General features: G+C 41.1%; 1 protein-coding gene across 1 annotated transcript; it reads left to right on the top strand.

The window, feature by feature from the left end:
- The first annotated feature begins 1068 nt into the window (after positions 1-1068).
- On the top strand, positions 1069-15187 carry abcg4a (ATP-binding cassette, sub-family G (WHITE), member 4a). Its single transcript, XM_083927362.1, has 15 exons — positions 1069-1210; positions 3204-3441; positions 8894-9011; positions 9097-9229; positions 9315-9365; positions 10235-10380; positions 10486-10609; positions 10828-10942; positions 11020-11153; positions 12171-12269; positions 12405-12573; positions 12673-12773; positions 12861-13019; positions 14166-14284; positions 14459-15187. The coding sequence occupies exons 2-15, from the start codon at positions 3213-3215 to the stop codon at positions 14682-14684; spliced, it is 1923 nt and encodes a 640-aa protein (XP_083783488.1). The 5' UTR covers positions 1069-1210; positions 3204-3212; the 3' UTR covers positions 14685-15187.
- The last annotated feature ends 962 nt before the right edge of the window (positions 15188-16149 follow it).

Raw genomic sequence — 16149 nt, 5'->3', positions numbered from 1 at the left:
CTGCAGCATCAGCACCAGGCAGCTGCGCAGGTGCGGCCTTTAAAGAGACAGCGGGGCCTTAAATCTCACCAAACCTTCCTCGTGTTTACACAGACAACAGAAGTGCACTGACAACGATGGAGCCGGATTGATCATCTGTATCGGTATTAATCTACGTGGCAAGATGAGAATTTTAAAAGAGCCTTATTCACAGCGGCTCTTTATCATAATTCCATTGGGTTATTCCCATTCCTCTCATTTCCCCAGAGACAGCAGCCCAAAGTGGCCCCAGAATAGAAAATGGTATACTTAAAAAGGTTTAAACTGGCATATGAGGGGCTAATTTAATGAAACGGGCTGTGGCTGTTAATCTGATCTGAATACATTTAACTAATTGTGAATTAAATCCAACCTTACCTTGCCTTAAATTACCGCAATAGCCTTAAAATGTCTTTATTGGTCTTATGTCTATTATATAGTGCCGAAATATAGGCTACATTTTTCTGTGAGACTTTATTGAGTGTAAACATGAGGTCAGGATGAGGATTAGGAGGAAACAATAAAAAACATTTGTTCTCCCCTCCAGGAGCATCCTGTCAGCAACGCCCTGTATCCCAGACCGGCGTGCGTACCACACAGACGCACTAACCGGTGAGAGGAGAACGGTGGCTGCTATACTGAGCTACTGCTGCTGCTGAAGCATCATCTGCAGGGCTGTTTGGATGTTTTTTTGTTTGTTTCGTCCCAGATGTCAGAGACTGATTGTCATCAACACCGCTGCTGAGGATGTGTGTTAGTGTGTCGATGCCAGTTCGGATCGGATGGATTCAATGAAAGGAATAATCCCACCGATGAGAAAAAAAACATGACAGGCATCCTGTTCCCCTGACGATTCTCTGGGATGCAGTCATAGTTTGAGGCCGGACATGATTTTAATCTCAGTAGTTGCTGTAGTGGATGCGGGATGGTGCGCCGCACCCCGAGATATTGCCTATTGATAAGGAGAACACAGCTCTGTCCTTTAATGCCTCTGAAGCGATCCGGATTTTTCCTGGACTGTGGCGCACAGTGAGCATCTTGGTTGTTGTTGTTTTTTTTATGTCTGGGACCTTCTGATGTGGAAGGATTGTGCTGTTTTGTCTGAAGGGATCAACTGAGCACTGTTGCTCTCACCCAAAGAGGAGAATCAGGACTGAGCTGCTCACCTGGTCATTTCAACACACAATAATAAGTATGTGCAATGCGTGCGTGTGTGTGCGTGTGCGTGAGCAATGCAACACACAGTAGGACTGACTGGTAAAGCCTTGCTGTATATGTGTCCTCAGAATGATTTATTTATGACTCTTCTGCCTTTAAAAAGACGTCATTCACAGCTTAATAGTTTATAATGTTTTCATTCCCATCAGCTTGTTGTTAACAGGTGCTTTTTTAAAGAACTGGCAGCATCTCTCATCTCTGACAAGTCACTGCAGAGCACAGAGTCACCACACCACTGCATAGATACATGTAATAGCTATATTTCATCCTCTTATATGAGACTTTTAACACGGCCATATGCGCTCACATGTCCTTGCTTTGGGACGCACATGATGTGTACATGGAGGCCTTCAATCTGGCGGAGAGGCCATTAAAGCCTGTCGGTGTTTTACTGAGCTTATATGCAGGCTTGTAATGGAAATTCACTAATGGTAGGATGATCAATAGAAGCCATGGTCAATTTCCTTCACCGGCCCTCTTCACATGAGGAGATTTTACTGCACATACAATAGGTCATGTAGAAGACAGTAGCTGGAGAGTGCTACAGACTGCATGGCAGCAGTGGAAGTTTGTATACAGCAATTATGTTTTCTTACGTGATATCAGTTTTGATTTTTCATCTTGATTATAGGTTTGCTTTGCACCATAACTCTGTGACTGTCATGCAGTATGTGTCAGTATTCACCACGGTAACCTTGATTCGAGCATGAATGGTGCCACAAAATGATGTTTTTACGAGGATGAATGTGCCTGAACTGATGGCAACTTCAGTAATCCACTTCTGGCCTAATCAGACATTTTGTTTATGCACGTTCTTCGGATAGTAGTGATTTTTATGCCAATATTAGACCCGCACATAAACAAAATAGGCAGTTTTGCAACCGTTTCTAATTAGCGTGACAGAATCCGGTGGTTTCAATTATTAGCTGTGTTCTTTTATTATTACTAATACTTCTTTCTCCTGATAGCAATTGGAGGTATCATATTGTAAAATTGGAGATATCCATGTCTTTTTTTTTTATTATAAACTGGTTGAGGTGCTGTAAAAATACTGTGAAAGTATCAAAACACTCAATCCACAGAGAAATGCGCACAGCCTTTTATTTTTAATTCAAAAACTGTCTTTAAACGTCAGGACTTCTGTACCTTGTGATGTCACAGCGATAGGTGCTATATAAAGCTATAAAGTGTTGTTACAGTCATTCCCGACTGCAATGATGGTGCAGAGATGCAGAGAGCGCAGATGAGGAAGACCCCGAAAAACACTGACCAATCAGAGCAGCCTGGGCTTTTCAGGAGGGGGTCTTAATGAGACAGGCGCTTGATCTTGAAACATTCTTAAAACCTTTAGCTGATCAGTATTATGTATAGTAATTGCTGTTTATTTACAGGTAATAATCCAAAGCAAGCCACTTTATTAATTTTTGAAAAACTAAGTAGAAGCTTGCGTATAATATAATCATATATTAATAGTATTAATACTGATTAATAGTAAAGGGATTCAGATGATGGCTCATCCTGACATGTTCAGTATGCTGTTATTAGGGAAACAATGTGTTTCATTGTCAGATTATTGGAAAGCCAATGGATCAGCAGCATTTACATAGTTACATACACTTACATGCACTTCAGACAGGCCGCCTCATCTAGAAAAACAGTTTATGTGAATCAGCAGTGTAAGCATGCTGCAGGACTGAAACCAGATCCCGACTCCTCACACTCAATCTCATTCCCCTCAACCAGCCAGTCCATACAATAATCTATAATCAGATTATATCCAGCACCTAGTTTTAACCTGATGCCTGCAGTCATCCTAAAATCATTCCTTCAACACACCTTTGTGTCCACACATCTGCTGAGGCACCAGTTTTCTGTGTATCAGTCATTCCAAGCAAATTAAATAATTGTCTTGTTTATTGGCCAATGAAATGATTTGCCTGACTTGATGAATCTGCCCTCTTTTACAGCCTTTCAGCATGGCCGAGAGGACACTGGAGCAGGGCTCGGTCAGCATCCCCATGGAGGAGACCAAACTCCCTGGTGGAGCGCCTCCGGAGGCGCCACTGCTCACACACTTAAAGAAAGTGGAGAACCACATCACTGAGGCTCAGCGCTTCTCCCACCTCCCACGCCGTTCTGCCGTGGACCTGGAGTTCAATGAGCTCTCGTACACCATCCGGGAGGGTCCCTGGTGGAGGAGGAGAGGTACTGCAGAGCTCAGTTCACATAGTAACCATGAAGGGAATAGGCAAGCATGCACCACTCATGATCAATATCTGGAGGAGAGATATTCAAGAGGGGGATTAAAAAGCCTTTGTGACGTTTAAGAAAAATGTGTTTTTCCTCAGTGTTAGTCCGTCTCTTTTGTTTTGCTCTATTGCTCGGACACATGTAACCCAGCCCTGTTATCACATACTTTTGCAGACTTCCACCATGTTGTAGCAGGCAGTGTGCTGGTAGCTTTGCTTTGCTCAGCAGAGTTTAGACATAGTTAATAATTTACACTGGCAGGTTGGCACACTGCTTGCACCTCTTTTTTCCCCCTGTGTTGTCTGACTGTGGCTGTGGCAGTGAGTGAGGCCCACGATTGATCTACTCATGAAATATGAACAGCGTTTCAACTCACGGCCTTTATTAATGATGAGCCAACCTTCGGTCATCTCTGCTTGTCCAGTAAACCGCCCTCTGTAAACAGTTATAGTTAGCTGCTGTATATTTAGCAGGGTGGGACTTCAGAGGAATCCTTTATTCACACTCTCCAAGTAGTATCCTTAGGAGAGGCCCTGCATGATGCATTGCAGGTTGTCTTGTGTTATATTGATGTGCATTATGAAAGCCAGCCAGGGGAGTGTTTGTTGTTTCACTGTGAGAACCTGAATGTATGGACGTATGGCTAGAAAGCTTTTTGATGCACACGTGTTTTTCCTTTAGTGGTCTCAACCTGTGGTCTCTGCTTTAGTTTGTGTTGTCTCTTCGTGGTGCTTGCTTCAGCTCATCAAGCTGATGATGTGTGAGCAGGAAGTATCTCAGCTTTTGCTAATTAAGCGGTGTCTTTCATAGAGAGGCTCGCCTGCCATTTACTCCCTTAACAATCTTCCTGAGCCACTTCTACATCCCATACATCCAGCTCCTTAAAATATCTTTCTGCCTCTCCAATTATCTCTGCCACACACATAAAACAATACAAACCGTGCGTTGCTTACATTTGACGTATACTGTAGTTTATTCTGAGGCGCTTGTCTGTGTTTGTGTGTTTCATTTGACAAGCTAAGCTTGGAGCTGATTCTCTGCAGTCCCTGTCTGCCTGATCAAAGCTGTAAAGCAGGTGTAATATCACAGAGCTTTCAGGTTCAGGTTCATACTTGTATGTTGTGTTTCTATTAGAACATGTTTACATGCTTAATCTTCAAAGAAAAACACATTATTTTTCTATTGCTGTCTGTGAATATACCTGTATTCACCCTTGCACCTGTCTCTTTAAGCCCCCCTCCCAAAAAAGCCCAGTTTGCTCTGATTGGTTGGCGTTTCTTCTGCATCTGCTCTCTTGGCGTCTCTGCACCAACAATGCAGCCGGTGAATGACTGTAGCGGGACTTTTAGTATAGTTGTGACATCACAACCGTTCATAAGTCCTGACCGCAAGTTTACAGACACAGTTTCTGAATACAGACTGTGTGCATGTCTCTGTGAATAGAGTGTTTTGATATATTCACACTATTTATATAGCACCTCAACCTGCTTTATAAGAATAAAAAATACATTGAAATAGCTATTTTTATAGTGTGGGACCTTTAAGGATGTTCTTCTTCTGGGTGCTTTAGAAGTCAGTGATTATTTTTCCAAACAAATCATTTTATGTAATTTCTGCTGAATTATAGCCCATATCACTGCATATATACAATTATACTGGTATAGGAAAAAGGATGACATAAGCAATGAGCCTTGAACCTGCGGTGTCATTTGTAATTTAATGTGTTTTAGTCTTTTAGTCACTGACACACTATGTATGAGTCATTCCTTAAAATGTCCACGGCAAACGGGAAGCGACTACCAAGAGGGAGATACTTTAAAAACAGTAAATTTAGAATTGATCTTATTTTAAAAGGGCTCAGGAAGGTTATGTACAGTATGAGCTGCCCACCACTTGCATTTGTTATTGTAGGTTCTTCTTGGCATGGGGAGCCATTTATCCCCGTAAGAATGAAGTTCCTGTGACTTGCTTTCATTATGAGTGAATTCTCTGAACTGATGAAACACTAGCACATGCAGCCATAAAAGGGCAAAGAGAGGAAGAGAGGAAGGGAGAACAGGAAAATGTTTACATGCCTCTAAGGTGATTTCAGCTCTGCATTTTCTTATTTACTGCAATTACGTCTTAACATAACACCTTTTACTCTGTCTGCGCTGCTTGGACCGTGCTCCTTTTAAAATGCATCGCCATGCACACGATAACTCAAATTTATGACCATGATGCAAAGTTATTCAAGCTGCCTCCTTACTAACGTTTTGTCATTTTATTGCAGGATGCTTATGAAAATGTATGATAAGGTTTAAATAGATTTGAAAAGAAAGCAGTCTTGTATTTGTGTATCAATTAAATAAGAAGTCAAAGCGATGGTCTATGTATTTGTCATATATGAAGAATGGTGGCAGATCATACAGAGTCTGTTATCTACTAAATGTCCGGATGTGAGGGTGGTAGAGCAGTAGACAATTATCTTATCACTGTGTGCAATTTGGACAAATTGATTTCTTACTTTAAAGCAACAGACAATTTACCACAAATGAGTTAAATGAGCTTGAACTGAGTTGATTTATGCAGTTATATGTAGCGTAGGAGAACTCCACTGACTTTAAACATCAAAGTCTGTTTGCAGGTCTTGGGGAACGCTACAGTATGTGAAAATATAAATGTCTTTTGTGGCTCCAGTTGGAGCTGTGTAAAGCCTGATTAGTTACCTCATGTAATGTCACTTGAGTCTGCGCTGGTTGGGGCTGAAGACTACATATGTGAAAACAAAAAGAAAAGGTAGAAGGTAGAAAGAAGTGAGTTTACCAGACCTCTGTACCCCTCTTCTCATGTCTGCACGAGGCTACATCTCAGAGGTGCATTAGCTACGGCAGTCAAGTTGCATTGTGGGATATGTAAGCATCATGTTTTCACAAGTAAGAAGAATGCATGGAATTAAAAAAGGCGATATCTCACAGCACTTCTATAACATTCAACAATATATAGATGTGTGGGAAACTGAACCCCGAATTGCTGGGCTTTTAAACAACATCTATCATGTGACGCACGTGATGGCATTTTATGTGAACTGGTTTTTATTCTGTTGTATTGAAATGCCTTTTTTATGGTGCAACCACTGCCTGGATGTGCTGTGCTGTTTGCATATTAATTAGACAACGTAACTACAGAATATGCAACTATCAAACAGATACTCATTTTCTAATTGCACCCAACAATTTCTAATTCCAAATCCTAAGAGCCTATTCACCAGCCAAACATGGATACCTTTTGTCATACGGATCATACTGCTTCATGGAAACATGTCCCTGCTGTGAGAACTGAGTTGTCATTTGTGTCAAGGCCTCCAGTTTGATGCGTGAGATGACCTCAACCGTGACTCATGATCATTTGTTAGACAATTACTTTGAGATTTCCTCTGAGATCAGACTGGATGTACGCAGTATACCCTACTGTCACATGCTGTTACAAGTGTTTGACAGTGAGGTGAGCTACGTACTCTGTGGCTCTCATGAGACTGGGTGGTCAGGATGTGCCCAGAGCCTCGCACAGATAAGACATTAATATGCTCGACCGGCTTAGATAATCAGTATGCACCACATGCCAGAGCAGAGGCTGCTTCACTGTCAGCAGGCTGCTCTGCTGTCTGAGTGGAGGCTGTCTGATGTAATAACACTGTGTGGGAGGTGGGGGCACTGCCATTAGGCTACTTTACTCATATATAGAGTGAGGGTTTAAGGGGTTTGGCAGCTCTGCTGAGACCCTCATTACACAGCTGGAGACAGGAAGAAGCATCCCTACGGACAATGGAGAAGGGGGAGAGGTGAGGGAGACAGGGGTGACACCAGGGCAGGATATACTTCTTTAACTTTTCATATCTGGAAGCTTTCAGAATCTACGTCAGGTCTAAAACTATTAAAACCTGCCCATCTTCATTAGAAAGCCACACTGCATGGAAGTAATGCCTGTGGTTTCTCTGTTGGCGCCACTGAAGGCGCCGTGATTTTAAATCTTCCTGTAGTCCTGTTTCTCTTCTTTTCTCACCTGATGCCCAGCTCACCTAAAACACTGGGAAATCCTCTGTTTTGTACATTTTTATTTCTCACAGCCAACTTTACCTTGAAGACAGCTTGCACATTTTTGTCCGTCTTTCATTTCCAGCATTTCTAGTATTTTTTAAAATGGTGGCTGTAGTCAGTGTAGCCTGCTTATCAGGATAATTTTACAGGCAACATGTATGATCGACAGGTCTGTCTGAGGGCTCCTGGTATTCAGATTTAGTAGTCTATAACTTTGCTGGAGGGGAATTAGGCTTGCTGTCTGCAAAACGATCCGTAGAAACACTTTGTGTCAAGTTTCAGGTGTTATAAAAGTGAGCAAACTTACAGAGCCCGGGAGATGATAGAATATTTATTGAGGCTATAATAGACTAATGTGTGTGCATGAGATATAGTTTGATACCTTAATTTAACTAACAACTAACTAACATTCCCACGTTTGGATTATTTCATTCATTTTTTTTCCAGTTGCCACCTACACTTGTTCCTGGTAGTATAGGCTAGATATAGTCTCTTTAATTAAGCTTGACTTTAGCTTGGGGATGACTTATCAAAGACATGTTAACAACACTTGCTTTGCGAGGCATTATAAGTAAAAGGTAATTAATGAGGATACTGAGAGCTTTGGTATTATATCCTCTACAATATGGTAACTGGAAGATGCTATCAACTGGTGGGGACTGATGTGAAAGTCAGGCATTGAGTACTGGATCCAGCAACTGGGAGAAGTCAAGGATGAAGGGCTTATCACCAAAATTACCCTAAGTTGAGCACACAGACTATCAAACACACACATTGTATCTTGTGCACACAAATTAGTAAATTGTGGCCTCAATAAAAAAAAATTCTCACCTTACCTCCCAGGTTCCATAGAAATCCAGTGGTAGAAGTGATTTCATCCCTATGGTTGACCTTTTCTCCTCTGTAATATGTGAGGGTGGTACTATACATGCAATAACATATCTTACCTTTAACCATATTTGGTCAGATAAGCTAAAATTGATTAATTAACTTTGAAATTATCTGTGGCTCTAGTTCTGAATCTTGCAAATTAGCTCTCAAACTTCCTCACTTTTACACTCGTTTTTTTTTTGTTCTTATATGTTTCCGTCTTTACTCCCCTTGCTTTTTACTGTTCATGTACAAGTTATTTCCCCTCTGTGTCTTTGGAAATATTTCGTAGACAATGTTACATAAATATGAGTCTGGTAAGTAGGCTAGAGTATTAACCAAATTAACATGGTTAATAAAAGCCTCATTACATATAAGAGTAAAGTGCCTGAATATGATCGATAAGAACTTCAGAATGTCAGCACTATACTGTAAATAACAGCCTTTTTTCTTTCTGTCAGGTTACAAAGCCCTACTCAAGTGTCTGTCAGGAAGATTCAGTAACAGAGAGCTGATTGGCATCATGGGGCCTTCTGGAGCCGGGAAATCCACCCTGATGAATATTTTGGCGGGGTACAGGTGAGATGTGGAAGATCATACTTTTGATATAATTTAGTACTTAGAAAATGGCTGAAATATAATTGTGTTTCCTGTTGGGAAACAGGGAGACGGGCATGAAGGGCCAGATCATGGTGAATGGTCGACCGAGGGACCTGAGGACCTTCAGGAAGATGTCGTGCTACATCATGCAGGATGACATGCTGCTGCCACACCTCACTGTGAGGGAGGCCATGATGGTGAGGTCATCTGAAAAAGACTAACCACCTCACTAAACCCTAATGTTCAATAATAATAATGTGCTGACTTCTGTCTGTCTTTCAGGTTTCTGCCAATCTGAAACTGAATGAGAGCATGCAGGTCAAAAAAGAACTTGTAAGTCTGAACCTTATGCATTACAGTTACGCTCAGAGGTATTTTTCAGCTAGAGATGGACAAGACAATAGAAATGTGTTTGATATATATATGTATTATTACTGGCTGTTATTAAATATTGGCATCTGAGAAGCTGAAATCAGAGAATTTTAAAAAGGTTTTCTTCAAAAAATGACCCAAAACATCAATTGGCAACTAATCGACTAATCGACTAATCGAGTGATTGACTAATCGATCAATCGTTACAGCTTTAATACAATACCATACAATGCAACTTTATGGTCAGTTTATATTTCTACTCATTTTGCACCCTTCCATGTTCAAAAAGGAACACACAGGTTAAACATTCAGGAACACATTGACACTTTTCATAGACGTACAAAGCACATGAAAGGGACATGACAGTTACATACATACATATCACAGGTACATTATGTCCTTTGGATTCAGGTATCAGTTAGCAGCACACTGATTTTGTTTTAGCACAAGGATAAAGATAGGCTGATGAATCAAATAATTCTTCAGCTCTAAAACATGCGAGGAATCAGAAAAGATACTGTGCATGCTCTTGTTGGGAGTTGCTCGAAAGGAGCGTGCCAAAGATTCACCAACTATCTTTGAACAACTTTGGATTTGAAAGTTTAGTTTTAGGTTACACAGATGGCTGCTAATTCTTACTGACCTCCTATACTGTATACGGATGACGGTCGTTGTTTATGTCCACCATCTCGTGTGCAGCCAGGTCGCTTGTTGAATTCCACAAAGTGTTTTACATCACAGCATAAATCAATATCACAATATAAGGTTACATATACCATGATATATTGTCAGTTACTTGTGCCCCACATTTTTTTCTGTTTTTGCCTAAGGTGGATGAGATCCTGACTGCTCTGGGTCTTCAGGAGTGTGCTCAGACACGCACCAATGCTCTCTCTGGGGGTCAGTGTAAAAGACTGGCCATCGCCCTCGAGCTGGTCAACAATCCTCCTGTCATGTTCTTCGATGAGCCCACCAGGTGAGATATCACTTAGCTTGTTTGAATGTGTGTAATGTGTGTAATCTCGACATAAATCCAGATTAAATAATGCATCTGATGCCCTGGTTTTCTGTCCCGTCCCAGTGGTTTGGACAGCGCGTCCTGCTTCCAGGTGGTTTCTCTCATGAAGTCTCTGGCTCTAGGAGGACGGACAATCATCTGCACCATTCACCAGCCCAGTGCTAAACTCTTTGAGATGTTTGATAAGGTAACTTGAGTGCTTATAGTGCTGCCTACGTCTAGCATGCCATTAGCTGCTGCTCAGACCAGGGCACTACAGGTTAGTGTGATTAATTTCATCCTGCTGACAAGCAGAGTAACAGTCTATACCGAGGCCTCTTGTTTTGTCAGTTGTTCATATATTATTCAGAGAGTCAGTATGTTGGAAATAATGTTGATTACTCTGTACTTGTGTTCCGGCACCAGCTGTACATCCTCAGTCAGGGTCAGTGCATATACAAGGGCACAGTCCCTTACCTCATCCCTTATCTGAAGAACCTGGGCCTCCACTGCCCAACTTATCACAACCCGGCGGACTTCAGTAAGTCAAACAACTCCTTTTGTACAAGAGTGTCTGTGTTTGTCAGTGTTTTACCAGCTTTTCCTCTCTGTGCCCAGTCATTGAGGTGGCGTCAGGGGAGTACGGGGATCTGAATCCAGTGCTGTTTGAGGCGGTCCAGGGTGGGCTGTGCTCCGAGCAAGGCAAGAAGAACTCCAAGAGTGACTCTTCATGTCCCTCTCAATGTCACAGTGTGAGTGATACCGCTCCTCCTAGCATCACACCTATATGTTTTATATGAACGGACGTCATAGCCTCACATCATGTAATAACGAAAAAAATGTTTCCTTCTGTGATTCATGATGGATTAACTGCATTCATTAAACAATTTATCTACTAATTTACATGAAAAGTAAAGGTACTATATTTCAAATCTGCAAAGCCACAAAGAGATAGAAATTATAAATATTGTTCTTATAAAACAAAGAATAATAAAGCAGTGTTATGACCAAAAGTCCTCTTATAACTTCATTTTTGAGGTTTAAAAATCAATCACAGCCCGTAAGACAACCCCAAAATCGTGTGACATTCAAACAAAATACCTTGTAACCCTTTCCTGTCCACATCACCCAAACTGTTCCTCTTCTCCTCCACTACATCGATATGCCTCTCTCAGCTTCCTCTCACTCTCTCTTCCTCAGCGTCATAAATTGCTTTTTATAAGAGCATCAGCTAAATGCTAAAACTGTAAATGTGAACCACAGAGAGCTGTCTGATATAACATTACTGGCGTATGTTGCAGTTTTGCTCTTCTATGCCTTCAAACATTTTATCTGTTTATTGATTTTCTCTGTTGCCCTTTCTTCTGTTTTTTTTCTTCTGCGTAGACATCAGCCTGTAACCTTTACCATTACCGGTGATAATGATTCTTATATATGTCACATATATTATAAGTCCATATCTTCAGTTTCTGGTTACTGCCTCCTGACTTTCATATTCTTCGATTGCATGCTTTAAGATTTATAATTACTGAATTAAAAAAATAACTAAATTAAGGACTAAATCTATGACATTATGGCATTGATAAGATAAACTGGACGGGAATAATAAAAAAAAAAAAGAAAGAAGAAAGAATGATGAAGGAGAGCCGGCTCCCTTCAAAGAGCCTTAATTCCCATCACAAGTACGGTTTCTCTTTTTGCCTAATGGTCGTCTTTTATCTGTGTGTATTACATTACTAACTCCTTGTTCTCTCTGTTTTTCTCCACAGGACACAGGGACCCTTGAGAAACATAGCTTTGCCACCAGTACATTCACACAGTTCCGCATCCTCTTCAAAAGAACCTTCATTACGATATGCAGGGACACGGTAAAAATAATTATTCTATGAACTACTCCTACTCAAACGCAGCCCATGATAGCCATGTCCTATTATGAAATGTGCTTCTTGCTATCAATTAAAGGCTTTTGAGTTGTGTTGGTGTTCATTTTGTGTGTTTTCCAGGTGCTGACCCACCTCAGGGTGATGTCCCATATTTGTATCGGAGTGCTTATTGGCCTGCTTTATCTCAAAATTGGAAATGATGCAAGCAAGGTCTTCAACAACACTGGCTTCCTCTTTTTCTCTATGTTGTTCCTCATGTTTGCTGCCCTGATGCCCACTGTCCTCACCTGTAAGATGCTAGGTCTCTTGAGAGATCGGAAACATTGATTTGCTGTGTTGTTCTTCTGGTTGAAGTGGAAAGTCTTTTAACGCTGCTATTGTTCCACAGTTCCTCTGGAAATGTCTGTGTTTATGAGGGAACATCTCAACTACTGGTACAGCCTGAAGGCTTATTACTTGGCCAAAACCATGGCTGATATACCATTCCAGGTAATGCTCCAATAATTTAGCACACAATGGTTTGGACATGAATATAGTATATTTCTAATTAACGACATTTCAAAATCTCTTCTACAGGTGATTTGTCCAATCATGTACTGTAGCATAGTGTACTGGATGACTGAGCAGCCTCCAGAGGCGGGTCGCTACATACTCTTTATGGCCTTGTCCACATCCACAGCCCTGGTGGCTCAATCCCTTGGTCTGCTTATAGGGGCTGCATCCACATCAGTGCAGGTAAGCAAACCTGCAGTGCATACTTTAAAGTCCCCCTCTAAAAAAAATGTGTTTTAATGTTTAACTTGGGCATTTGACCTTCACTCCACATGCAGGATGATGCATGTGCAGAGTTTGACACTAGATGACTGTTTCATCTGCTGAAGAGGGAAAGTTTCTCTGTGTTGGCTTTAAATCTGAGACGTGTTCTTACGAGCGTGATTTTGTGACATCACAACCTGCAGGCCAGTCCTGTTCCAATATGCAACTTATGCAAGTGTGATGATGAAACTTGAAACTCCCAGTGAACACCAAGCCCCCAGGAAGAACACCAGGCTTTGAAGCCAATTAGACATCATGGTCAAACAACTGAATAACAACTTCTGTGTCTGCGTCATGATGCCATGTCGTCCGAAAGTACTTTTTCTCATATTCTGAGACTCTCATTGGGAAAGAGACGACTGGAAATCAGCTGATACATTTTTTGAGTGTCACATCCATTCGGTCCGGTGACATTTGTAAAGTCTATAAGATCCACACGATTAAATCATTTTATCCCCATTCAAATTAGCAGCGAGTTAAACCAGTAGTCGCCAGTATGCCAAACGTCTAGCTGGGCAACAGGCAAATAAGTAGTTCGTGCTTCAAATGATTTTAAATGGATTTCTTACTTGTGCCGAGAAAATGAAGCCGCATTCGAAACATCCATAGACTGATCCATCCATAGTGGAAGTAATGTAATTACTTTTAAAATGATTAATGTGTAATGAGTAATTGATTACAGTTTTCAAGTAACTCGCCCAACACTCGTGTGGAGTTAGAATGGAGTTACTTTCCCAGCTCGCTTTTCACCTCTAGTTGAGGCTCGTGGCTCCAGTCTAAGTTTTTTTATAACACACACAAACCTCCAGATAAACTGTCAGTGTTGCATTGTGGGAAATGTAGGTGCCGTGAAGAAGAATATGTGGAATTAAATTTTTTTTAAAAAGATGATGTCTTTGCTTCTGCTGCATTTATTTAGATCATTTTTTTAAACTGTCCACAGTAAATTGAACAGTGTAATCAAAGCTCTAAAGCTGAATGTGTGCTGAATTCTTTGATTATTGTCTGACAAGAGCTTTAATTGAGTCAGTTTTTAAAATGTAATACTACACATCTGATCCACAGGTGGCAACCTTCGTGGGTCCTGTCACAGCCATACCTGTGCTCCTCTTCTCTGGCTTCTTCGTTAATTTCGACACCATTCCCAAATACCTACAGTGGAGCTCTTATGTTTCTTACGTCAGGTACTGTCAGCTACTGTCAGCGACTTTATGCAGTTAAAATCTCAAAATTTCTTCAACCGCTATTTTTAGACTTTTGCCAAATTTATTTTGGCCTTCTGTCATTGTGGTCATTCTTTTTTTGATCTGAAATTGTGACCTTTTCGTTAAAACTAAGTGAAAACGTTCCGCTTTCAGGTACGGCTTTGAGGGGGTGATACTCTCTATCTATGGGATGAACCGGTCAGAGCTGGAGTGTCCCGGCGTCGTGTGTAAGTTCCAAAAGCCAGAAGAGGTCCTGCAGCTGCTGGATGTGGAGGATGCAAAGCTCTACGTGGACTTTGTGGTGCTCGGGGCTTTCTTTTTGATCCTTAGACTGGCGACCTACCTGGTTCTACGTTACAAAGTCAAGTCAGAGCGTTAAGCCACGCAGAGGCGGATGGATTTGGATGCTCACACATATCCCAGCAGTGTGAGATAGTAAGCAAACATATAGTCTTTCATTCTCTATCTCTACTTTACATACATGTACAAAGTCCAACACATATAATTATCAGAAAGCTGTGCTGCACCACCAAACTGTACAGTATAATATTATCTTTTAAATGGTTTGTTATTCAAGAAAAAGCGTTGTTCTACCCTCTGCCACATAATTATTTGTCCTTCAGATAATAGTATTTTCAGATCACCCTTACCTTCCAAAAATATTGTGTATCTGCACTATACATTAACAGAATAGCCAACAAAGTAACAGAAAGCATGTGTCTATAACTGAGATATTTAGATTTTTGGCCACTCAAACAAAGTGCCACATGAATCGGGAGGTTTATGTGGAGTCACAGCATCTTGGTGCAGAAGTGTCCAAACTCTTGTAGCTTCTCAAATCAATGTGTAAAAAGACAATCCAAGGTCACATCAGAATCCGTTTAACTGATACACCATCAGGAAGTCCCGGAAACGCAACTTCAATATGGATACCCTCTTATTGCCATTAGGAAAAGTGGAAATTTTCATCGCCAGAAATCTTTTGTCAAGTATCCTCACCAAGGCGCTGAATACGATGGCTTTTCTTTACAGAATACCCTTATCGAGCCGACTATTATTCTCCATCAGTGTGGATCATTTTTGCAGGACCTTCTGCCCTCACCAGTAGAAGACTTGGACATGGATATGATGTCTGTAGTTAAGACTGATGTGGATTCACCCTGGGACCATGCCTATGATTCCTTACTTGCTTATTAATATACAACACATTTGCCGGACGGAAGAGCTTCCGGTGAAATGGGAGCAAAATGTGAAAGCAAGCATGGCTGCTGTTTCCAGCCCTGCACACAGAGAGAATGGTCTTTCAGGGCGAAGTGCAAAAGCCTATTCTATGGTTAAAAAAGTCTAATCAGTGTCGCTCTTTTGACACACTTCTTTGAACTGCTTGTTGTATGACTCTTTAGCTGCTTCCTCCCTGAGCTACGAAAAGGAAATATCCTTTTTTTTTTCCCTCTCTCCTTCTCTTCTTCTTCTGCTTTGCTGATGTCTGACAGACATGTGTCCAAAAACAATGCTAGATACTTGAAATGGTGGCTGGGCAGTTTTTTTATTTTTTGTTGCCTCTGAACTAGAATGATTTGAGTTTCTTCTGCTACATTGTTTGCACATACACCTTATGTCAACGGACACAGTGGTACACACACACACACACACACACACACACACACACACACACACAAACACATGAGCAAACACACACATTCACCCTTGGCAATGTTTAGAAGAGCCTCTCCTTGTTGCAGGGTAATGCAAATATTTTCCAGTAGACTTGCTATGAAATATTTCTTACTTAAACTATGCTAGTTAGTAATCCTTATTATAATGCATAAACTAATGTGAGTATT

The sequence above is a fragment of the Echiichthys vipera genome (genome assembly GCF_963691815.1).
Source record: "Echiichthys vipera genome assembly, chromosome: 14".
Classification (NCBI taxonomy): domain Eukaryota; kingdom Metazoa; phylum Chordata; class Actinopteri; order Perciformes; family Trachinidae; genus Echiichthys; species Echiichthys vipera.
The sequence above is the reverse complement of the archived record's forward strand: the minus strand, read 5'-3'. Positions and strand labels throughout refer to the sequence as shown.